The sequence below is a fragment of the Rhinolophus sinicus genome, linkage group LG09, assembly GCF_036562045.2.
Source record: "Rhinolophus sinicus isolate RSC01 linkage group LG09, ASM3656204v1, whole genome shotgun sequence".
In the NCBI taxonomy this organism is placed as follows: domain Eukaryota; kingdom Metazoa; phylum Chordata; class Mammalia; order Chiroptera; family Rhinolophidae; genus Rhinolophus; species Rhinolophus sinicus.
This window is the reverse complement of record NC_133758.1, coordinates 82,036,204-82,061,799: the sequence shown is the minus strand read 5'-3', so window position 1 is coordinate 82,061,799 and position 25,596 is coordinate 82,036,204. Positions and strand designations below refer to the sequence as shown.

At 38.4% G+C, this 25,596-nt stretch overlaps 1 protein-coding gene across 1 annotated transcript; it reads right to left on the bottom strand.

The window, feature by feature from the left end:
- Nucleotides 1-1,722: 1,722 nt before the first annotated feature.
- On the bottom strand, nt 1,723-23,880 carry STEAP2 (STEAP2 metalloreductase). Its single transcript, XM_019716438.2, has 5 exons — nt 23,637-23,880; nt 10,348-10,872; nt 7,327-7,854; nt 4,584-4,748; nt 1,723-2,625 (listed from the first exon to the last, which is right to left on the bottom strand). The coding sequence occupies exons 2-5, from the start codon at nt 10,837-10,839 to the stop codon at nt 2,338-2,340; spliced, it is 1,473 nt and encodes a 490-aa protein (XP_019571997.1). The 5' UTR covers nt 10,840-10,872; nt 23,637-23,880; the 3' UTR covers nt 1,723-2,337.
- Nucleotides 23,881-25,596: the final 1,716 nt, after the last annotated feature.

The window sequence follows — 25,596 nt, the reverse complement described above, 5'->3', positions numbered from 1 at the left end:
GATTTCACTAGTCCACTACAATAGTTTATAGGTATTTACCTTTAAAAGTTATCACCCAACTGAATTTCTACTAAGAACTAAGTGATTATCAAGAGGGGAAGAATATAAATAAAGAAAATGGAGAGCTAGAGCTATTAAAAAATAGCAGATATTAAAATCCACCAAGAAAATAACAGCAGAGACTCATGAGTGACTTACCAAAGTGACATAATGCCAAGGTAGTGAGAGCCATTGGTGGGAAACATAGCCTCCATTAAGAAAAAGTCCTTGTACTTTTGGCAGCTGGATTCAGTATACCTCAGTGGGTAAGTTTAGAATTGTTATAATTTCAGGAAGAGGAATATGTATCACTATCTATCTGCATTTTTATTTTATTTTATTTTAACAAGAAAAGAGCAAATGGAAAAAAAATGTAGGGCATTCTAACCAAAGTTTGAATAAAATGCAATTTTAATGTGGAATGTCAGCACTGAAAAATTTTATGAATAATTTGTGTGATTCTATCTCTAGAGTAGATTTATAATGAACCACTTACTCTACTATCCATCCTGCTTGCAAATTGCTCCCTAATGAATGGTTGAGCAGGCAGGAGGACTTCTCAAGAAGAGAAAAGTTGATGACCAACTCTACAGGGACTTTTTAAGATTCTGCAGGACCTCAGCCATTCATTAAAAGGGGGGTGGGGGGGTGGGGGGTGGGAGATGAGGGTAAGAGAGATCGACTATATAGTGATGGAAGGAGAACTGACTCTGGGTGATGAACACACAATGGGATTTATAGATGATGTAATACAGAATTGTACACCTGAAATCTATGTAATTTTACTAACAATTGTCACCCCAATAAATTTAATAAAAAACAAGAAAAAAGAAAAAAAAAAAAAAAAGAAAAAACTGCTATGGTCCTCTCTCTGCTGGAGTCCCTTACTGCATAGAGAGCCTTGCCTCGGGGTCTCCAGGGTCATGTCCCAGGTAAGATCCCCTCCCCCAAGGATAAGTGTGGATTATCCCACAAGAATAATAAATATATGATTGTAATATTTTCATACATCTTTTGGTACCCACAACTCACTGTAAAGGATGGCAATGCCTTTATACAAAAGAGGAAGCCTCTAGACTGGCATCCTGAATGTAATGCGGGGGATGGGTCAGGGGCCATACAGACTAGTGGTTAAAACCACAGCCTCTGAAATATGACTGCCCAGACTTGAATGCTGGCTCTGCCACTTACTAACTCCATGAGCTTGGGCAAATTACCTAACTTTTCTATCCTTCAGTTTTTCTCACATGTAAAATGAGGATAATTACTACCTCTGTCACGGAGTTGTTTTAAGTATTAAATGGGATAATACAAGTAAAGCGCTGAGAACAGTACCTGGCATGTTATACTCCCTCAATGAACTTCTATAAAATCCTATACCATAGAGAGTAGTGACTGGCTAAGGTGCAACAATAAAGATCAGTTGACAAACAACTACCTGTGTGTAAATGTAACACTTTCCCTCTGACCAGAAACCATTATAAGATTCCCAGGATTGGCACTATATTAGAAAAATCAATCTCAGAGGCCAGGTGTTACTGGCTTCTCCTTGACAATATATTAATATGCAAATGGCACTGCTCTGTAATAAGAGAAAGAAGAAAATCTTTCATGAGGTACGCATTATCAGTATGTATTTCCTGTCTCCACGCATTTTAAATACAATTTTGGGTTCAATTTGTCTTTTTAATTTGTGTTTGTTCACATAATCACATTGGTTTTTACAATTAATTACATTCTTCAAATCCTATCTTAGGAGAGAAATATAGGAATGTTACTATGCACCCTTAGCTAGATGCTAATGTCATGTGTCCTTTCTTAAAACTAATGTACAATTATGCATTTCTGTTTCTTATACTGGATAACAGTGAAAAACCTTACTTAAGCTTCAGAAAAAAAAAAGTTATCTATTGAATTATATTAAAACTTAAAATTCTCCTGGTTTGCAAAATTTTCTCAACATCATACTGTATCTACATTATTAACTATAAATATTTTTGCCTGATTGTGGAATGGAATTTGTTAAAATAACACTAGTATTACAGTTGTGCAAAACAAAACAAACCATACCTAAATTTCAATAATAAGTTAACTACAAAAATTCATATTGGCAAAATAGGACATTTGCGAAAAATAATTAGAAGAAAATTCTACCAGTAATTTGGCTGAGGTCACATTGAACAGGGTTCAGCCCACAGCAATCTGACAATGCACTGGCAACTGAACATAGCAGAGGTCAAAGCTAATGGCATGAGTAAGACCTTGATATGGCATCAGCGAGCACCACTTACCATAACATCACATCACTGTAACCCTCTCTGGTGAGAGGTGAGGAACTGCTCCTCCAATACCTTCTTCTAGAAATTGGCTCTTTTCCCAGCCTTTTTTAATTCTCTTTAGCTTTCGGCTTATACATGGCAGAAGTAAAATGCTCTTACCCAGAATTACAATTGAGGGCAAAACAAGAGCAAGAACAAAGTTTGGTGGTGTATAAAACCTGTAATACTCTTCTTCAAAAGCTCGTTTCCATCCATAAATTAAAACATGGAAAGTGCTTATGAGCAGAGCGACATAGCCAAGTGTAGACTTGGGGCAGGACAGGAAGGAAAAAGAAAGAATAAGAAACAAATTATTCAAACTCATAAATTAACCCATCCAGCTATACAATGCATATGTTTTGATAAAATGATTTTATCTTAACTTACCGAGCTACTCTTTGTTCTCTACTGAATTAAACAATTTAAACATTTTCACATATATATATTTATATATTTATATGCACTTTATTTTACACAAATAAGGCCATACTGCATATCATTTAATATTCTAATTATTTCACTGATACATATTATATCAAGAACTTTTTCCTCGTGTCATTAAATGTGAAAACATGACTTTAATGCTGTATAATAGTCCATTGACTGGATATAATTTATTTAACTGTTCTTTTTTGTTGATCATTTACTCTGCTTCCAATTTTCCTCAACTATAAATAATGTCACTTTAAGCCCTTTTCTACATTTTATTTTATTTCCTTAGAACTGATTTGTAATTATGAGATTGCTCGTTGAAACATCTGGCTTTTCCTTAAGTGTGTTAATAAAAATTGCTAAGCTTCTTTTTAAAGGTTATCTACATTTCTGCCAGCTGTGCATATTAAAAAAAAGTGTGTGTGTACACATATGTACATACATATATATGTATACTCATATATATATATATATATATAGTAAAATTAAATGTTGAGGAACATTCTCTTAAATGTATACAGACATACTAACATACTAGTTGAAGATATATATAAAAATCTTATATATTAATATGTAATATAAATAATATTTCAAACATGTGGCTTTATTCATTATATTAAATGAGGTTATCAAGAGCACTTCAGTTAAGCAATTATAGGTCACAATCTGATAGGTCAGCATTCTGGGTTCCCTAAATTATTATGTTCAACTGCTTACTTTGAGAAAGGGTCTTTTACATAAAATGTAGTATTACGTCCATATAATGATCTAACGTCTAACCTCACTGGGAACAGATCAAATCTCTAGCAGAAAATTGTTGCTTGCAAGTACTCATCTAAATTTATAATGATAATTTGCACTGTCTAGCACCTTTATCAGAGGGCCTTCTATTTCTTTTCAGGTGTGACCAAACTAGTAGTTGGGAAATTATTCACATTTTCTTTCCTTCAAAAAGGAAAAATGAATTTCGACAAGGGATCTACCCTTAATCTGAATGAGATTTTTAGATGACTTAAAAACAAAAAGCTCAAGCGAACGAACAAAACCTCCCAAATTTAGTGGGCTACCAAAAACAATTGTTCCCACATTGTGCTGTAAACCACTTGGGTACAGCTAATACTGATTTTGTGATAATATAGATAGGGTCTAAGTTTGAGTTATACATTTATTAAATGTGCAAAGTTATTAAATAATGATTACTGGTGGTGAATATTTAACTTATTAAAGAATAATGGTGTTTTGAAACCCTTTTATAGACAAGCATATACATATGTATATAATTTATATGCTAACAAGATTCATAAGCCTGGTTGCTTGTCATAATCCATTAACCTCGTTACCTAGTGTTCCACTGCTTGTGTTCTTTCTTTTAAAATATTCAGAATGACCTTCTCTCCACTTGAATTCGAATTAACGAGTTTTTCTGGACAGATAAAGATGACTCAAAATACAAAATAATTCTTCATTCATTTGGCTAATAATACACTGACTTTTGGCATTAAACTTGATCTAAGCTCACTTATCCCCATTTTAATTTTTTTTTTTTTAAATCACCTTTCCCCATAGCAAGGCAGGCAATGCTATCAAAGCCTTCCAGTAGAATCCTGTACTGGCCTTTCACTTATTAAACCAGACTGGTCCTAAGCTAGCCTCCAAGGATATGTGTTCTCCAAGCTAGATACATAAATGCACCCCCCAAAGGCACTCCTTTTAATAAGAAGCATATTTAAAATGAAAATCTTGACACTTAATCTCTATGCAGCCCATTCCTTCACCAAACAAAATCCCACATACCTGAATAAAACTGAATTCCCTCCAGTTTAAAGCATTGCTCACTGAAGGGATGGAGGTGACAGCCAGTAGGGAAAGTAAGCCAAGGCTCATTATGCCAAAGGAGATATACATTTCAATTCTCCAAACTTCTTCTTCATTCCAAGAGTTTTCAATGTTTGCATGAACCTAACAGAGCAAATGCAAATTTCTTTTATTTGGTAGAACATTAAGTAATTCAGCACAGAGTTCACGCTTGGCATAAGAATACACCACATATGGACATATGTAATTTGTATTAATTCAATTTAACAAACAGTTAAGGAGAACCTACTACTGGATGGCATTGTTTCAGGTGTGGGGGAAAGAGAAAGGAGAATTAAACAAAAAGAGGACTAAGATTCTCTCCTTCCTTGCATACATATGAGAATGGTGGGTAGACCTGTCATCACATTTGTAATAGATCACGGTTACAGGGACTCTGGAGTCCTAAGACCATGAAATGATGAGTGGTTGGTTCCTGGGTGACACAACAGAAGTACTGGCAGTTAGACTTAATTTTGAGGTACTTTTACAAGTTGGTTTAAACTTCATTGAATACTTTGGGTGCATTCTGGCCTTAGTTCAACTTAGAATCTAGGAAGGGAATTTCTAAACTACTTCTGTATCTTCCTCTCTCACATGAAGATTTATATGTTCATTTATCTTTCTTCTTACCTTCTTTTCCCCAGAAACCTGAGGTTTCCCTGAGGACAAAGCCCTACTGAAGTTAAAACAAAGAAAAGCTAGTTCTTAGCCATTAGGTCCCTGGAGCAATTATACCAACATGCTGAAAAAAGCCAGAGAGTTCCTCTGTGGAAAAAGGCTCTTCCTATCTTGTGTGATGTCTATACAACCATACCTCGGTATACCCGGAAGTTACAACCTGGATCTACCTGCCCTCCCAGTTCGTTCCTTCATTCCACAAAAATGCTTTCTGAGTGTCTACTATGTGCCAGGCACAGTTCTAGGCATTAGGCATATATCAGTGAACAAAATGGACAAAGATCCTTCCTCTCTTAAACTTACTGAGGAAAGAGTGAAAATAGGGAATATATAAAATGGAGTCATTTTAATCAAGCTGCCAAAGTTATCAACATTATGAAGGTTGAGGCATGAGGAAAGACTCCATTCTTGTTCTAACTAGCCTGGGAACTTAAAACTTTTTTGAACTTTCCAGCACTGTGTCAATGTCTGGATACACAACCGGACCTCCAGGTAACCCTCTAATTATCCCTTGAAGGACTCACTTATCCAGGCCACCTTGTTACCCTCTGAAGGTCTCATGTATACATCTACCTGATAACCATTATGGAGACCCCTGGGACCTGACCAGCCTTCCTGGCACCCATCTTCCAGGCCACCTGGTATCCAGCATCCTGACTGCCTGACATCTGACTAAACCTTCCTGGATTAATGCTAGGACTAAGAATGCAGGACTGATAATTCTCAAGATTGTACTTTTGACTATAAGAACTTTGAACTTGTCTTTCTGCCTTGGAACACTTCTGGCTTTTTGTCTAGCTGTGTTCCCAGTTTGCAGACTCCAAGGCCCTTGAATCAATCTCTATGATCTATTTCTAGCAAAGTCTCCAGACTCTTTTTGAGTTTGTTCAACATTACGTTCTGATGAGAGAAGGCAGACAACAGTAACTATAATAAACAAGGAAAACATAAAGGATGTTAGAAGGTGGTAGATTGCTATCGACAAAAGAGAAAGAGCAGAGTATGTAGGAGAGCCTGGGAGCACCAGGGTTGAGTAGGAAGTAGGCAGAATGTAAAATGGTGTCCAACGCAGACCTCATTGAGGAGGTTATTTCTGAGCGAATTAGGAGGGTGAATTTCTGAGGACTTGAAGGAGGATCAAAGCTGGTCTAGCAGATAGCAAAGCCTTAGTATTCATTTAAGAGAAGTGGTATTTTTTTGGGAAAGAGTGGCTTAAGAACATTAATGTGTTCATTTTTTTCTTTTCATATTATTTTAGGTTGAAATTGTAGAAACAGGCATAAGTACTAGATGCTACATACTTGGACCATGATGCCTTAGTTCCTTATAAAAAGAAAAAAGCCTTTTCACATTTGTTTTGGTGCAGTGTCCTAAGCTTTCATAAAAAAAAAGCTACATCAAAGAGCTTCAATGACAACATTCAAGTCACACTTGCTGAATTGGAATTATTGAGGAAATCATAGCCTACTCCATCATCAAGCTCCTTTCATGAAGCTTTCCTTGAGATTTTCTTGAGCTAAGTGCTAGAAACCCTTCACTTGAGGAACTAGTATCTTTACTGCTTTTTGATAACAAAAAAAGTGTACGTCTTCTCATCTTGACTTCCTACTCTGTTTTATATTTTCATTGGTTCTAATTGTATTGTATACATTTACTAAGAATTACCTTAACATTTTTGTGGAACACAGCCACTTACAAAACATTAAAATAGTGACATGTTCAGTACTGAACGCAACGATTGCAATCGTAACATTTAAGAAAAAACCCCAACACTTTATTTCTCTACTTTTATTCTGCAAACAAAGGGATGGTTGCACGTTTTACAAACCTAAATGATTTTGAATTAGCCGCATAATTCTTATGCCCAAACATTGTTTAAAAAATACTTTCCCTGCCCAAATATACCAAAATTTCTATTATGATATGTAAAATTGTACTGTTTTTAATCTTATGTTTTACAAATTACATTAAGCATCAGATAAATAACAAGCATGTTCCATACCTGCTGATAAGCCATGTTGAGAAACAAGTATCTCTCTGACCTTCTCATTGGTAAGCAGAGGCTGTAGGCAACGTGCACCGAAGCGAAGAAAAAACTTAGTAATCCAAGCTGTTTTCTACACTGTAACCATGTCTCCAGCCAAGGTGGAAATCTCCTATACTTGGTGCCGTAATACAGTTGATAAGCAGCTGCCAGGAGACCTGCCAGGTATACCAGGGACAACAAAGTAATGGCAACTATGGGCAGGGTTTTATTCACAATCTCAATAGGAATCTTGTAAAAGTCACTCTGCTGGTTTCTAGCATATGGATGTATCACGTCTCTGACAAAGGAATAAAGGAAGAAAAACATGGCCAGGCTTATGGCTACCACCACTGGCCCTCTCCAGAGAGTAAACAGTCGCAGGGGTAAATTTTCGATCTCCCTGGCTGATGATAATGATCCCAAGTCAACAGGAATGAAATTCAACTGCCGGGCAAGTTCAACAACCTGTTGTCGAGCTTGAATATTGTTGCTGCAGATATAAACCTGTAGCAAAAACAAAAGACGCATCATTACTATTGTTGTTTATAAAAATGGTAATGATCCCACACTCCACTTAATCTGTGGAGCATCACTAGGGCGACCTTGAGTGATGCAAAAAGTTAAAGAGATAAAGCATGTATTACACAATTTATTAATAGATTAAAATAGTGTCATAGAAAACAAAGCGCTAGCTACCTGTGATGACATGAAAATAAAATGCAGAAGAATCTACTAGAACCTGAGGTCAGGAAATCTTCAGTGGAAGGGAGGCAGGAGGAGAGAAAGGTTTCTAGATCGCAGGTTTCTGGTTCAGTGGTACTTGCAATTTCAGGTCTTCCTTTCACTGGGGGGTTTGGTGGAGTCTGAGCTGCAGACCGTGCCTCTCCACGCTCCAGCTCTCTCTCTCCCTCAGGGAGCAGGGCAGGGCTGGTCGTCCAGGCAGTCCTGAACAGCATTTATTTCTGGGACTGCAGTGATTCTGCCTAGTAGAGTGATTGCAAGCACTGACCTTTACAGATATTCAGCAAGAGAAAAGGTGGGCATGGACTCAGGATGAATGAATTTGCAATTAAAACCTCTAAATGATGTCATAATGCTGTACTATTTATAAAATTTATCTTTTGGCTAGGAAACCAATTTACCAAATATCGCTGAAAACCCGCAAGTACATTATTTCATTGGTCAGAATAGTATTATAAGGCGTGGTTAATTTAAAAAGTAAATCAACAGCCATTTTCTAAGACTAAGGTGTTGGCTCTGTAGGAACTCTAATGACCTGGTAGGTGGCAGTGAGGGTGGGCTTTCGAGCTACCAAAACCTTAGATATAGTACTGCAGGTGAGAATTCAACAAATATTTATTGAGCACCAAATTCATTGCTGGAGTAAGCCACTATTACTTATGGGTAGGTCATCTCACTTTGGGCTAGAAAAATATTGCTATAAAGTCTTTGAGAGGTATTTGGGGAAAACAAATTCCTAAATATATCCCCAAAGATGTTAATATAAGGGCTCTGGAAACAGACCACACTGAAAATATTTGCATGCTAAACCTATTTACATTATGCTGACAATGTAAAGCTCTTTGGATTATTAATTTTACCTAGTATTAGCCAGATGAATGACCAAGTTTATACTATTTTACAAATGTTCGTGAACTTTTAAAATGGAGTGGGGAAGAATACCTACATACCAAAGAAATAAGGAAAAGTGTTCTAAATTAATTTATTATAGTTGTAACAGTGGTGAAGTAAACTCTTTTATTCATTGGGGAAAAAAACCCTATAAATTATAAATAAAATTTTATAATAAACCTAAAAGTAGAAACCAAACATTCATAATAAGGACGTGAAGACTATGGGATACAAATGCAGCTATTTCTGTAGCTCACTTTGAATTTAATCACTGTTCCACGAATTTGTTGTTGTTGTTAAACAATTAAAATTATCACAGATAATTAAATTTAGATTAAATTTAGGGATTAAATTTAATCACAAAGGATTAAATTTAGATTTATCCTGAATTTATTTGGTCTATATCCATCACTAAACTTTAGAGGATATGCAAAAGGAATAAAAAAAAATCAGACATAGCCTCTAGGAAATTTGGAAAGTATATATATTTTTTACTAGTCTTCCAAATTAACGACATGAAAGTGAATGGTTATTATTATTCTGATATGCTACATACAAAGATATAATGCTTCAATTTGTTTTCTAAGGCATTTAATCAACTTTCTTTATGGATAAAAATAATAAAAGTATCTTATCATCATGCTTAATTATAATGCATAACCACACCTTTAAAAGATATTTAAGGGGCACTATTCTGTATGTTTACCTATAAAAGTTCTCGTTCCACAAAGCCTTTGATGGAGCTCCCCATCTGTTTTATTCTCACGTTGAACTAGATAGAACCCTTAAACCAGAACAGAACCTAAGAAATCCGATCTGCCTCTACCCTCTCCACACAGATTAAAACCTACACTTAAGATAAAACAAACTGGACTATTTTCAATTCTATGAATAATCTAAGTAAAATAAAAAGGTACTTCTAAAGCATTCTTTTTGAGGGTCAGACTACGTAGTATTTCATACAAAGATAGAATACAAATAGCTGCAAGAAAAGAAGAGAGAAGAAGAAAAAGAGGGAAGAAGAAAGATTGGGAGGGAAAGAGGGAAAGAAAAAAGACACGTTTGCTACTGTTTCTATTACTGAGGAAGCAAAGAGAGACACAGTGGCCTGCGTCCCATTATTCATCAGCCAACCTGGCCTTTTCTTGAATTAGCTGCTTATGGCAGGAAAGTCCAACTTATTTTTTCAACTTTCCACATTATTTTGAGAATAGAAAAAAGTGCCCTTAACTTTCAAGTGCTCATACATACTTTTCAGAATGATAATCATTGTGGATGTTTGTAAGAATTTGGTTTTTAAATGTATATTTGTTTACTTACATACAAAATACCAAATAAATAAGAATAAAGTTTACAAATACACACCTGCCGGCTGGCATCCTTAGGTCCTAACTGAAGTGCCCAAGCTGAGACAACATTAAATCCTTTGACAATCAGGGAATCCGGGAATAAGGAAGCCAGATATTCAGCATTGGACTCTGGGTATTGGTTTATCCTCATGTTATTGCTCACATCAATCAGGACTTTACCCACCAGCAGATGTCTCAGGTCCCAGAGGGAGGTGTAGTGTTCTCTATGTATAGCAACAAAAATTATATTTGTTTTCGTCAGTGCGTCTTCATGGTGAGTGACATCTACCACATGAGGAAAAAATTCGGAAGCAAACTTAGGATTTCGACTCCCTATGACCACATGATAGCCACATCTAATAAGTCGAATGGTCAGAGATTTGGCAAAATCCCCACTTCCGATGACACCGACAGTGACCTTCCTTGCATCTTTGATACCATTTATGCCATTAGGCAAAAAAGTTTCGCTAAGACTCTTAGGGCTCCCCAACATAGAGATGGATGCCATGATGTGGACTCTTCGAAGATCACCAGGGATATCCTAGGGGAGAGAAAACAAAAGGTTCATCTGTTACCTATTTTTAAACACTGATACATTTCTAGACATTACAACAATGTCCCTTGTTTTTAGAGGTAAAAATATTTTTTAAATTTTTTTTATTGGGGAATATTGGGAACAGTGTGTTTCTCCAGTACCCATCAGCTCCAAGTCATTGTCCTTCAATTTAGTTATGGAGGGCACAGTTCAGCTCCAAGTCCAGTTGCCATTTTCAATCTTAATTGCAGGGAGTGCAGCCCAGCCCACCATCCCATGTGGGAATCAAACCAGCAACCATGCAGTTCAGAGCTCGCGCTCTAACCAACTGAGCCATCTGCCCACCCCTAGAGGTAAAATATTTCGACAAGCTATGTAACCTAGAACACAGCCAGACACAATCTGTAAGCTAAAACAGGATCTCGAAATAGAAAAATGAACTGTCACAAAGTTGATGTGTGAAAGTGGGGCTTCTCATATTTTAATGTGTACACGAATCACCGAGAATCTTGTTAAAACTTAGATTCTGATTCAGTAGTTCTGGAGTGAGGCGCAAGATTCTGCATTTCTAATAAGGTGACACTGTTGGTCTGCGGACCCCCCTTTGAGCAGCAAGGCATTAGAGCACAAAACAAAGAGACTGATGTTTTCACTGAGAACTTTTTAAAAAACATAGTTCTAACAAGTCTGATTACCCAGGTTCTCAGCAGATCAGAGGCAGCAAATTGGAAATGCTGTTAGAGATAAAAAGGACTGTGATAGGACGGGATAGCACGCAGGACAACAGAAGACAGAAAAACCACAAAGAACTGCTTACATCCAAACTATCTAGAGTCACTTGAAGGTGGAGTCTACAAACTACCCTGTAGCGCATGACTTTATTATTAAATGAGAGTAAGATAAATCAACTACTAAAAAACATGAACCCTGGCACTTAATATCGCCAGAAAAATAGGCATCAAAATATAGTAAAGGATTAATTAAATATCATTGGCTTCCATCATTCACCCTACATCCTATAACTTGTCACTAAGAAAGACAGTTTCCCCTGGGAAAAGTGTGTTAGTTAAGGCATTTTATGGCCTTAAATGACACAATACTTATGAAATCTTTTTCTTCTCCTCTTATTCATTGGTGGACTAGAATATGATGCAGTTATTCTTTCTGGAAAAATCTGTCAAATTTTATTTAAGTGACTAATGTCTGAAATGTTCGTAATAACTTCCTCAAGACTACCAGTCCAAGTGCCATGAATCAGTGTCACTATTGGGTCTGAATGAAAAATACTCTCCCATTCCCTCGCTGCTGCACAACTTCTTTTATGCTAACACCAGATGTGGAACACTTCAGAGGATATAATGGATTTTACAGGAACAGTTAGAATGTTTCAAAAACATGTTTTTAGGGATTTTACTAAATGAAAGTTGAAACTACCAGAGCCAGGAAAATTCATTTTTTTACCCTAGAAATGGATCACATTCAATGACTCCAAAAAAATCAGTAAATTAATCTTAAGAAAGACAATAAAATATTACCTAATACTCATGGTAGCACATTCTGGTGCCAGCTTTGTTTGTGCTTTTTATATGAACTGACTGAATCCCCACCACCCCTGTGAGATTGGTGCTGATATTGTCCATTTTGAAGATTAATTAATTTGTCCAAGGTCATGAGAGAGAAAGCGAGGGAGCCAGGATTAGAATCCAGGCAGTCTAGCTAAGGCATGTATCATCTGGGTGCATGTAAGGAATGTAAGGAAACGCTTTTTCTTTGGATACGGGAGGGCGAAGGGAGAAGGGTAAGAGTGCGCTTATATTAGTATATTCGCCTTCTTTGGCCGTGTCACTGCGCCTAAGCATTATCTAGTGATGGTAATGCCTGACTCAGATCCTAGGGAAGGAGAAAACTATTTTTGAATCTATTATGCATGCTTCATTTCACATTTTTCAAGATAGAAGGGGTGGTAATTATCTGCTTTCCCTTGATTGATTCCAGGTACCCAGAAGGCCAGGAGGGATTCAGAGGCACCAGGGTAGTACCAAACCATCAACATCCTCTAGGAGAAATCATGGGCTATCTTGGGATTCAGGAGCAGTTAAAGGAACCAGAAGCAATTAAATTGCTCATTTCCTTTGACGACAATTCAAGGTGAACTGATCGCCTTACCCCTAATCATTTATGTTTTCTAAGGGTGGAAGGGTTACTACACGCACACACAGGAACCCAAGTGTCCTGTAGCTCAGTCTCAAGTTCCTCTGAGTAGAGACTGCAGCATCTCCTAAAAAATAGGAATTGCAAAAAATCTTTAAATCTAAGAAATTATGATGATCGAGGCCTTTTCAAACTAAAAACGAAACAAAAGCAAAACAATAACAGTTACCTGCTTATTTTACAAAGCAAGTGCAAATCCCTTCAGTAAATCAGAATGTGAACTGGCAAAAATACATTGGGATCTAATAACATCACCCATGGGCCCCTGTTACACCATGTATTTTATACATATTTATGGATGACTCTGTTCTAACAAGTTTGGGCCTTATTCACATTATATTTCTAATGGCAAGTTCTAACTGAACCCTTTAATATTGTGACTGTGGCTACTAATAAAAGTGGGCCTAATAATTGAGGCTCTTCATTATAGTTTTAAGGAATGTAAAAGCATCCATAAGAGAGAGGGAAAAAAAACCTTTAAAGGATCTGATGGCTTATTTGTGTATTGTTGAAAGCATGTAATACTACGATGTGCGTGTTGCTACATCACAGTTCACAATGTTTTCATATATAATATTATCTTATTTAATTCTCAAATGGTTGTGGAATATATCTTATTCCCATCTTAAAGACGAGAAAACAGGTTTGGGAAATTTAGCAATTTGCTTAAGACAATGCAGTTTGTAGCGACTCAACCAAGATTCAAATGTGAGTCTTCCCACCTCTGCTCATTTTAAAACTGCAGTTCAAACATTATATGGGGAATCTTAAAACTGTTTACATCTCTAAACATCAGCCATAACTATATTCTCTAAAAGCAATACTAACTTTAAATACTGTGTTTCCCCTGAAAATAAGACCTAGCCAGACAATCAACTCTAATGCATCTTTTGGAGCAAAAATTAATATAAGACCCGGTCTTATTTTACTATAAGACCCAGTCTTATGTAATATAATATAATATAATACCCGGTCTTATATTAATTTTTGCTCCAAAAGACGCATTAGAACTTATTGTCCAGGTAGGTCTTATTTTTGGGGAAACAGGGTAGTTACCATATGAATCTCAGCTTAGGAAAATTTTAGGTAAATCCAAAGCTATATGCTTAGGAATTCCAGGTACAAAAGAGATAAAATATTGAAATAATTCCAATTTTTAGATCAAAACCAACCAGAGAGATAAATTTATTAATAGTGCAAAATAAAACATGAATGGTTGCTAGGTAACTCTTGGGAAACCCTGGATAGCAACCCATTTGTCTTCCGGGGTCTCTGCTGACCCCCTGAAGGTGTGTTTGCTTATAGAAGGAGGGAAGAAGAAAGGGCCAAGATGTGTGTCGGTATCCTGTGGAACTTATCATATACAGACCTAAGAGCAACCCATCCCCACAAGCTATGGCTAGCTATCTGGTGCTGACACACTGGAGCAAAAGCTCATCAATCAATTTATAATTTGCTAAGCTACCTTTTGGATCACTTGGTTAACAGCTGAGCTGAACTTAACACTTGTGATAACCATAAAAAACAGGTTATAAAAATGAATAATGTCAATATCTGAATGAGGTTTACCTAGTATTTAAAAAAAAGAATACTAAACACCTTACATTGTAAATTTCCACTGACAAAGACTGAAGCAACTATAATCTAAGGACAGATCTACCCTGCTGTGACCCAGCATGAATCTATCAAGGCCAGTGTGTGCTTTGCACATTAGAGATAAAGGACAAAGAAGGATGGTGCTTACACTCAAGGAATTTACACTCTAGTTAGGAAGAGACAAGATGTACTTAGAATAGAAAGCAGACAAAACCTCACACCAGCATATAATTAAGAAATATATTGTACCATGTTTTCTAGAGCATCCTCTAGAAAACCAGGGAGAATAAATACCACATGGTGTTCCCTTACCTCAAGTCATTCATATACATAAAATTGTATTTACAAAATAATCTCTGAATTACACAGAACTTTTTCAAGCCAGGTTGATGATAGAGCACTATAGGTTCATTCTGGCTTAAAACTATAAGGACTCAAAGTTAAGTTTGGTTTGCTCAGCATCATTAATCACCAGGGAAATGCAGAACAACAATGAGATACCACCTCACTCCTGTCAGAATGGCTCTCATCAATAAATCAACATACAAGTGTTGGCAAGGATGTGGAGAAAAGGAATCCATTGTTCACTGTTGGTGGGAATGTAAACTGGCGCAGTCACTATGGAAAAAAATATGGAGGTTCTTCAAAAAAGTAAAAACAGAACTACCGTATGATGCAGTTATTCCACTTTTGGGTATTTATCTGAAGAAAACAAAAATATTAACTCGAAAAGACATATGAGTATGCACTCCTATGTTCATTATAATATTATTTACAATAGCCAAGATATGGAAACAACCTAAGTGTTCATCAATAGATGAATGGATAAAAAAGATGTGGTGTATATATACAATGGAATATTACTCAGCCATAAAAAAGAATGAAATCTTGCCATCTGCAACAACATGGATGGACATGGAGGGTATTACGCTAAGTGAAATAAGTCAGACAGAAAGACAATACTGTATGATTTCACTTACATGGGGAATCTAAAAAAAACAGAAACAGACTGATGAATATAGAGAACAAACGGGTGGTTGCCAGAGGGACAAGGTGAAGGGGATTAAGGTGTAAAAAACTTCCAATTATAAAATAAATAAGCCATAGGGATGTAATGAACAGCATAGAGAATCAAGTCGATAATACTGTGATAACTTTGTATGGTGACAGAAGGTAACTAGACTTATTGTGGTGATTGCTTTATAATGTATATCAATATTGAATCATGAAGTTGTACACCTGAAACTAATACAATATTGTAAGTCAATTGTACTTCAATTTAAAAAAAATGTTAAGTACATGGAAACAGTAGAGAGTTTTTCATAAACCTATTCAACTTAAAGGATTGTCCTTCACTCTGAGAATATGTCTTTCCTACATTTTTGGGTCCAAGTGTCCTTTCTTCATAAAAGGATAGTGATAATAGTTGTTTGAGTTGGCAGTCCTATAAAGATCCCCTCCCTCCTTTTTATTTTACTGTAAAACCTGTAAGCTTGAGGAGCACGGACTTAGCAGACATTAGGAAGCCTTCTATATGAAAGTGCTCCTTTCTAGAGAGGGCAGAAAAGCTCCCTACAGCTGGTGATGTCTGCTGAATACACAGGTGAATACATTCTGGAAATGAAATATCAAATACCCCAATCTAATTTTCTGTGAGTGGTGATTTTTACATCATGACCTCTGGGTTGCACAAAGATAACCTAATTTCTTTTGGTATTTAAATAAACAAATTTATACCTGTGACAATACAGAATTTCTTTGAGGGAAAAGATGGATTTTTTTTTTTTCAGGTTTTTATTTTTTGGAAGACGTTTTTAAGTCCTTTAGAAAACCCCAGAAGCAAAGCTACCATTCTGTTTGACAAATCAGACTGTGATTTCCAAAGCGGCAGTGATCCAGGTGTGGTCCCTGCACCAGCAGCCTCAGCATCCCCTGGGAACATGTTAGACATGTCAATTTTCAGGCCCTGCCCCAGACCTCCTAAATCAGAAATCCTGGGATGGAGCCCAGCAATCTGTATTTTAAGAACCCTTAGGTGATCTTGATGAGAGTGAAAGTTTGAGAATAACTGCCCTAATGTAATGCAGTGCAACTACTATTCGCTGTTAATTTGAATATTAAAATCCACTTAAGTTAAATGATTACATTCTTTCCTTTAGCTGAAACTCTTGGGTAATTGGTACGCATCCTCATTTGAAAATCCTTTTCCAAAAATTACGAAATAGCAATTTTATTAAACCTATGTAGATTTATTCTTTGAAATTCTGTTTATATTGCAATTGTAAATGATTTATTAATTGTTCATACTCAGATATGAGTGTCTTTTGCTGTTCACGTTTTATAGAACCAACCAAAAAATGTTCAGAAAAGAAATATAATAGCCTTATAGCTAAAGCTTCACTAACTCTAAGCCTCCCAGACTATGCAACCAGAATTTTAATGAGACAAATTTAAAATAAGCAGTCATTTCCATGATATTTCCTAGGCTCATGTAGTCAATATATATGTTCATATGGGTATGATTTTATGACATTTCTAGACCCTAAGTCACCAAAACAAAACATCATATATTTATTATTTTGCAATACTAGGGCAGGAAAGAATTTAATTCATGTCAGAAAGATTTTCGACAAAAAAAGCTTTCTGATTAAATTTAGGTTAGTTTACAAATTCAATTTCAAAAAATTCATTTCCCAAGGACTTCAGTTAACAAAAGTTTAGAATCCTCATCAATATATTAAAGCAACAACCCCCTAATAGTTCCCCGCCCATTTTTCTTCTATGTATCAGACAGAGGAGAATGCTATATGCATCCCTCCATCCACCTCACCAGTGTAGCCATGTGCCTTGTGCATACCTGGGCTTTAGTAACAATGCAAGTTAACATGATGACCAATGGGTATGTCTAAAAGGAAGACATAGCAGTAGCGGGTCACAGCATGGCTGAAATAATTTCCCCATCTGATAACCTTGCTGCAAATGGTATTTTGAGATAAGGATACCTATGTTTATTGGCTAGCAAATATAACTTTTCCTGTGTTGCATAACTCACTTATAAATAAATAATCTTCTCTGAAAGGCCTCACATTCTAGCTTCTATGTAAACCCATTTCCCTGATTTCAATGCAATACCATAAAACAGGTTATAAATGGCCCACTGGGTGCTATTAATTTTAGGGATCTCTGGTGATTGAAATCAATTTGGAAATCAGCCCACAGCCCAAGATCATAATGATAGTCATCCATCCATCCACCCATCCATCCACCCCTAACCATTCGCCTATCCAATATCTTATCGAACCCCATCCACCAGGCATTTGGCTAGGTGCTGACACTCCAAGGATACAAAACGGCACTGGCTTCCCGGCTATCTCATCAGTATTGTAAAGTCATGAATGTTGAAGTATATACAGCAACTAAAAAAAGCTTTATCGAGGTGTAATTTACATATCATAAAATTTACCCACTTTAAGTGTATAAATTAATAATTTTCAGTAAATTTACAGTTAAGCAACCATCACCACAATCCAATTTTAGAACATTTCCATCAGCAGTACCAAATTTTAACAAAATTGAACAAGAGTAAATGCCTCTTTAAAAAAAAAAAAATTCTGCCTCCCTCAATGTTCTGAAAGCCCCACTGGCTTTCATTCACACAGCAGAGTGTGACCCGAGGTTTGCTGACTTTGCTTGATGCTATGACAAGAATAGAGGGTCCCACCATTTGGCTAAGCAGAGAGGCCGAATTGCAGTCTCAGAGCCGCTTCTTCCCACAAGGGGGAACGACTACTATAACAGTGGTTTTCAACTCCAGCTGCACACTGGACTGTAAAACCCACTGATACCTAATCACCACCCCACCACCCAGATTTTTATGTAGTGGTCCAGGGTTCAACCTGGGCATCAAGTTTTATTTTCAGCGATCATCTGATGTTTTAATATGCAGCCAAGATTGAAAACACCTCTACTAAGAGATTCAGGATTCAACCTAATGCTTATTTTGGTATTTGGAGATTCCAGATGTGGCTTTTTGATCCTCAATTATGCTCATGTTTACATTGTTGTTTGTAATAATGAAAAACAACACTAGTGAGAGAGTAACAGTTGCCCTTGAACACAGGAAGCTCAAGGATTTGCATGCAGTCCTTTCCCCTTTCCCACTGGGGCAGGAAGCGTATCAGAAGGTCCACTCACTATTTTGCAATTTCCTTTCTTAGTTTTCTGGAAGGGCAGTGTCATTCCTTAAAATGTGTCATCCCAACACACAGCATACTTTCTTCCTGTTGTTTCCATAAGATTCGAAATTCAGAATGTTCCAGGGCTGATCTCTCTTTCTTCTGTCTGACAAAGGGCTCCTCTCCTCAGTTCTCCAGGCATAGGTTTTGCTGACATGAGCAGATCAGAGTTTCTAAGTGGGCTGACTTGTTCTAGAATCATGCCTATCAAGCTTCAGTGTGAATATTGTCACCTAGGGATCTTGTTAAAATGCACATTGTGAATCTCTAGGTCTGGATGGAGTGAAGCTCAAGATTCTGCATTTCCCCCAAGCTCCCAGGGGATGCCTGTGGTCATGGTCCATGGGCCACACTTTGATTAGCAAGGTCCTAGAGTCCCTCCACTTTTGATTTGATGTTACTTATGGGTCATACAGAAGAAACAATTGAGACGACTATGGCACTGATAGAAAGTTTTGTTTATATGGTGTTGAGATTAAAGGACAGGCCTAGGCTTCTGAAATCAACTTGTTTTTGAGTGCATTTCCTTTGTTAAATGGAAAACAAAGAGGTTGTACTTGACTCCTGCAGTCCTTTCCAACAATGAAATTCCTTTGTTTCCAAGTCTTAAAGTTATATGATAATGGTAATATCACTATCTTATATTTAACACTGTGACACTTCAACTTTATGAGCTCAGTCTAAAAGTGTGATTTAAGTAGCACATGGGCTCCTTGAAATATCAAGGTCACAGTTTTCTTCAATGGACATTTGACTTGCTGTATGCGTTTAATACTTGAAGTATATTATCAAGATATGATAATTTTATTACATTCAGCTATATAGACTCCTAAGATTTTCAGCTTAGAAGGTTTTTATTGACTTTCCTCTGGCTGAATGGCAGCTGTCATCCTATGTAAATTTATAAAAATAGAACCTAATTTATTTCACATATAAACATCTAGGGAATTAATTAATGGATGATAGTAACCCTGAAAGGGCTGTTCTCAGACATCTTGATGACATTCAAAACCTGCTGATTTACATATGTTATCAAGAAAATGTAATCCTCCATGGCCATGAGATGGGGTAGGTGGATTTTTGACTTTGCAAGGCCACATCTGAAACTTTTTTTGTCTTTCCTACAAACACCCAGTTCCTTTGAGGTTCATGGCACCTCATAATACCCTTTTCCCATACTCACTGCTGTTATCTACTGACTTTTAGTTTATTCTTTATCACTGGTGACTTGGGCCCCCCAATTAGTATCTAGTTTTCCTCGCTACCCTAAGCATTGTCATCCTTCTCCAGTACTACACCATTCACGTGGATGAACCATTCAACCTCACGGCCTCTTGCTTCCTTCACTTACTCATCAAAGTCCATGAATCTTTGCCTCCACCCCACCTCAGTCACTCACTTTCTGATATGTCCAAACACTATCTCCTAGCCTTCTAATAATCTTAGTCAAATATTCACACTGATAATTCTAGACAGAAGAAATCTGATTCATTGAACTGACTATTTTCTCACTCTCCATTGATCTCCTACTGGTTTCACGTTATCCATCCTAGATTCCATAGTATGTATTATGTTTATCATCCCTTGTTTAAAAAGATTGACTCTTGTTGTGGATTAAATGTTTGTGTCCCCACCCCTCACCTCCCCCCACCCCTGGCTCCCAGTTCATTCGTTGAACTATTCCCAATGTGAAGGTATTAGGAGGTGTGGACTTTGGGAGATTAGGTCATGAGGGTAGAAACCTGATGAATGGGATTAGTGGCTTTATAAAACAGGTCTTGGAGAGCTCTCTCCCCCTTCTGCCATGTGAGGACACAGCAAGAAGATGGCAGTCTATGAACCAGAAAGTGGGCCCCCATAAGACACCGAATCTGCCAGTGCCTTGATGTTTAACTTCCAGCCTCCAGAACTGTGAGAAAGAAATATTTGTTATTTAAGCCACCGAGTTTATGGTATTCTATTATAGCAGTCTGAACGAACTAGAACAGCTTTCTTGCTCTCTATCACATCCACTTGACAAAACTCTAGGCCTAGAAGAAAGGATACCTGGGTATTCATTTTCTGTATCCCAGTTGGTCAAGGCTGCCGAAGAAAATCAGACAACTGAGCTCATTAGTGTCACCTTAAGTTCATGATCACCAGCTTCACCCATCAAACAGTGTGTCCACGTCTATCCTGGAGACCACCCCCGTTCTTTTCCCAAGGGGCAGTAATTATGATCTCCTCAGAGACATCTCAAACTTAACAGGTTCAAAATGGAACTTTTTTTTTTTCCACCCAGACCTGTTCCCATTCATCCAGGTTTTCTCATCTCAGTAAATGGTACCATTACCCACCAGCTGCTCAAGTCAAAAATCTGGGATTCATTCTCTAGTCCTTGCTTTCCCTTCCCCTTGGCATAACATCCAACACCAACTCCTGTTCTCCAAAATATTTCTTAAATCCCTCTCCACTGACACCAGCTTAATCCAAGTCTCTATCATCTCCCACCTAAACTGCAAACATTTTCCCTCTACTTTCTCCTTTGCCTCTTTCCAAATCATTCTCCACACAGCAGCTAAGATCATTTTAAAGATGAGCTAACACAAATCAGATGATGTCTCTCCCCTCGTTAAAACTCAATGGCTGGGATGGTCAGATGGCTCAGTTAGTTAGACCAAGTGCTCTGGGCAACAGGGCTGCTGGTTCAATTCCCACATGGGCCAGCGAGCTGCGCCCTCCGCAACTAGCATGAAGTCAATGAGCTGCCGCTCAGCTCCCGGGTGGCCAGAAGGCTCAGTTAGTTGGAGCCTGGGCTCTCAACCCTAAGGTTGCCAGTTTGACTCCCTCAAAGCCCTCATTGAGCTCGGTAGCCCTTGCACACCTCTCCAATCTCATCCTATACGACTGTTACTCCCTACGATCCAGCCACAGCATCCTTTAGGAAAGGCCAATCTCTTTCCCATCTTGGGAATTTTGCACGTGTAGTGAATCAGTAGAATGATTCACTCCAGTTTTGTTCTGTTTTCCTTTCAGGCCTTGTTAAGTTTCCTTTGTAATTATCTTATGTAATTGTTTCTTTACTCATTACTATTTCTTCCACCAGACAAAAAGCTTCTTGAGGGCAGAACCAGGTTTGTCTCGTCCATCACTGCCTCCACGTAGGAAATAAGAATGTGATAAATATTCTTTGTTGTTGAATGCATCTAAAAATGTCAGGACCAAGAGAGATCTAAGAGGCCTCTAGGTCAGACCCCTCTTTCTGCTGATCAAGACATGTGGACCCAAAGGGGATAAGTGGTATGTCAATGTCATAGTTCTGTCAATGTCATGGTTACTGACTGAGCACAGAATAAATGCATTTCCTCAAGTCCTGATTATGTTCTGCAGTCTTAGTCTTTCAAACTTTTGGTGTGCTTTCTTTCTCACCTTTCTAACTCATTTATGATACTTTCTTTAAATATTTGTTTGCCTTCATCTGTGCTTTTTCAGCATTAAAATGTAATTATGCTCATTCACTACAAGTACATTTTCCCTGTTACCAGTACTATAAAAAGTGACTTCAATACAGCTTTTCACTTCATTTCTGTACAATTAGCTCAGTTGATTATTACTGATAGTTTCATTCCCACACCTCCCAAAAAACTGACTAGCTAAGAGAAAGAAACTGCGAACTGTTTTCTAAATACTCTGCAAAATATCTAGGATGGGTATTTTTCTTTTGTAAATAGATTTTAATCTATGAAACAACAGAAGTAGAGACAGAGTAAAAAATATATATAGCCTTAGAGGAAAAAACAAAACAAAACAGAGGCAATCAACACGATGAAGAAATAATAAAGGTGGAAAAAGTGTGTATGGGGTGGGATGGGGGAAGTGGTTTGGAAAGAGAACTAAAAAGGTGCCCAGTAGTGGGGCTGTTAACTGGACTATAACCAAATGAAAGCCATGAGAGTGGGGGAGCTCAAATTCTATTTCTCCCAATTTCATCCATAGCTGTGAGAGATAATTAGCCATGGCCTGTATTAAGTTTTTCCATCTAAAAAATGAACTGCCTGAGGAGTAAAAACTGACACCAATTCTTCTCCAAAAAGTGGGGAAGATAATAAATGGAAATCTCTCGACAAAAATTCTCTTTATCTCTCTGCCCTATTTTAACAGCAAGATTTTTAGGGCATATTTTTCAACAAGTTTTGGCTGAGGCTGAAGACAGGATTCAAAGGTAATTTAGGACATTCAAAGACGAGGCCAATTACTTCTAACACATAATGGCCTAAACACATCACTGTCACATAATTGGGTAGTAAACAAAATGACCACTAGAAATACTTTCCTGTCCCAGTGCTGTCTGATCTTCAATGAAATGCGCTGCACCAAGCCTAAAAGTGGTAGGTAGACTATCAGGGAAATAACCTTTCCCTCTGGGGCACATCCTACCTGGGACGATGTCTTTCCTGGCCTCTGCTCTCCAGGGCCCAATCTCAGGACTATCTGGGAGCTCTAGAAAGACCGGGGGCGGGGGGGGGGGGGGGGGGAGGAAAACGGAATCGGTGGAAGAGACACCTTTCCCCACCGTTCCCACTCCCCACCTCAAGGTGCCAGGAGATCAGGAACCCCGCCAGCTCAGGGCGGACGCCCTCAGAGGGCGCGGAATCCCAGGAGGATGCGTGCAGCGCGTGGCGCCGCCAGCATCTTGACCCTCAACTATGCCGCGGACACCTCGTTTCGCGTCCTTTTCTGACCACTCACCTCCGCGCCCTCCACGCCGGGCAGAGGCCAGCCTGGCAGCCCCCCGGGAGCGGCGTCAACTCCCCAGGGGCCCGCCCGGGCTCCAGGGCCTAGGGACTGCGCCTCGGCTCCGCGGATGCAGGGTGGCTGCCGTGGAGGTCGCGCTCCGGCTGCTCCTCCGCCTCCCCAGGCTGGATCGCGTAGAGCTGGCGAGGAGGCGGAGGGAGGGAGGCGCGCGGAGGCCGGCCTCGCGGTGACGCGCCGCTCGGGCTACGCGGAGGAGGGCGCTGAGCCAGGAGCCCGCCCGCGGAGAGCCGGCTGGAGGGCCAGGCGGGCGAGGTGGGAGAGGCGTGGAGCGCAGGGAGGAGTCGCGGAGTTCGTAGGGGTCAGGTGAAGGCGTGGGGAAGAGTCCGGGAGGACGCGGAGAGCCAAGGGGGGCGGGCAGTGCAGCCAGCAGTCCCGGCTGCGCGGCTCCAGTTTTCCAGTTTTGAGCTCCCCCCTAACTGGGAGCAGCTGAGTATCTGCCCCTCCCCGGAGCCCGCCTGCGGGGCTCCCCGAGGATTGCTTTTGAAACAACTCTAGAAAAATCAAGCCCACTTTTGTACTCACTACTTTTGTGCTTGTGGTCGCCTTTCCTCTCTAGATTGCTTTATATTAGCTCCCCACCCCCATTCCCTTTTCCCCACTCTCAGTTCCTGTCAAGTCTCCAAGAAACTGCGCTGTTTCTCTTGTTCGTGATCTGTCTCTCACCTCCACTCACTCAAACCATCTTTTGGCAGGACTGTTTTTGGAATAAGATGTTTAGCAATGTCCTTTCGCGAACCACATTTTAAAATTCACTCGGATAGGGGGACCCTCAAAACTGGCAGACTGGAGCTCAGTCTGTTGACTTTGACCCTTCACTCTAGCTGGTGCCACGGGAGCTTTCGTGTTAGGAAAAGAGGGTTAAGCCTGGAGGTAGGAGACCTGTGTTCCTGGGAAGACCTCTTCAACTCTCTGGGGCCACGATGGCCTTGAGTGTTCAGGGAATTTCTGAGCTGAAAGGGCACCTTTGGCTAAGGGAGTCTGTGAAATTTCTCCCTGCAGATTACCAAGTAGTCAGGTATCTTTTATCTCTTGTGTAGAAGGTGTCAGTAGAAGAAGCAAGATATCTTTATTCTCAGATATAAAATCAATTTACTGATATTTCTCAAATTCGCGGATTTTTTCGCATGCATTAGTGAATTCCCATTTCAGCAAATTAAGTTTAAAAGTTATCTCTCCCGGTGGTTTATTAACCAGGGGAAAAGCCGAGAAGGGGGTCTTGGATCGATCATTGGACACTGCACTTTCCCCTCTGAAGTCCATACACAGATTAACCTTTGAAATGCTGCTTTGGAAATACATCCTTTGTTTGACTTGACATGTGGTGCCTCCTCCACCGCCAAATATTATTAAGGTTTAAAGTTTAGGCATAAGCTAAGCTTTTAGTGGTGTGTTAGGGTATGGAGCATTGGCAGCTGATAAAATTCTTCCCATGTGGTAACTGGAAAAAATTAATAAGTTTTTTTATATCAATTTTTATTATTTCATTTTAACATGATTCTCAAATAATGCAGTTAGCGTTTTTTTCTACCAGTTTTGAAGGACAATTGGAGGGCATTCATGAATCTTAGCAGTTAATGAAAGTGTGTAGTTTTAAAAAGACAATAGTATTATATATTATAACTTTCACAGAGGATTATTACAAGATATACCATTTTCTAACTATCCTAGAACTGTAAATTATGTATAAAACATGTAGGCACACCACATATTTTAAATATTTTAAAAAGTTGCCTTAACATTGACTCTGACGATCCAAAAAAATAAAATAGTAATATGTGAAATTACTTATCCTAAAAGAAAATCAATGAGTCAATAATTTGCAATTTCCAGACAGAATATCTGCTTAAGCATACTTTAATTATTAAAATAAGAAAATATTCTTGGTAGAAAATCT

Excerpts from the sequence above, each read along its gene's own strand:
- STEAP2 (XM_019716438.2), bottom strand. The coding sequence starts at position 10,839 with ATGGCATCCATCTCTATGTTGGGGAGCCCTAAGAGTCTTAGCGAAACT. Across the intron at positions 7,855-10,347 it reads CTAAGGATGCCAGCCGGCAG|GTTTATATCTGCAGCAACAA; the intron begins GTGTGTATTTGT and ends TTTTTGCTACAG. Across the intron at positions 2,626-4,583 it reads GGGAATTCAGTTTTATTCAG|TCTACACTTGGCTATGTCGC; the intron begins GTATGTGGGATT and ends TCCTGCCCCAAG.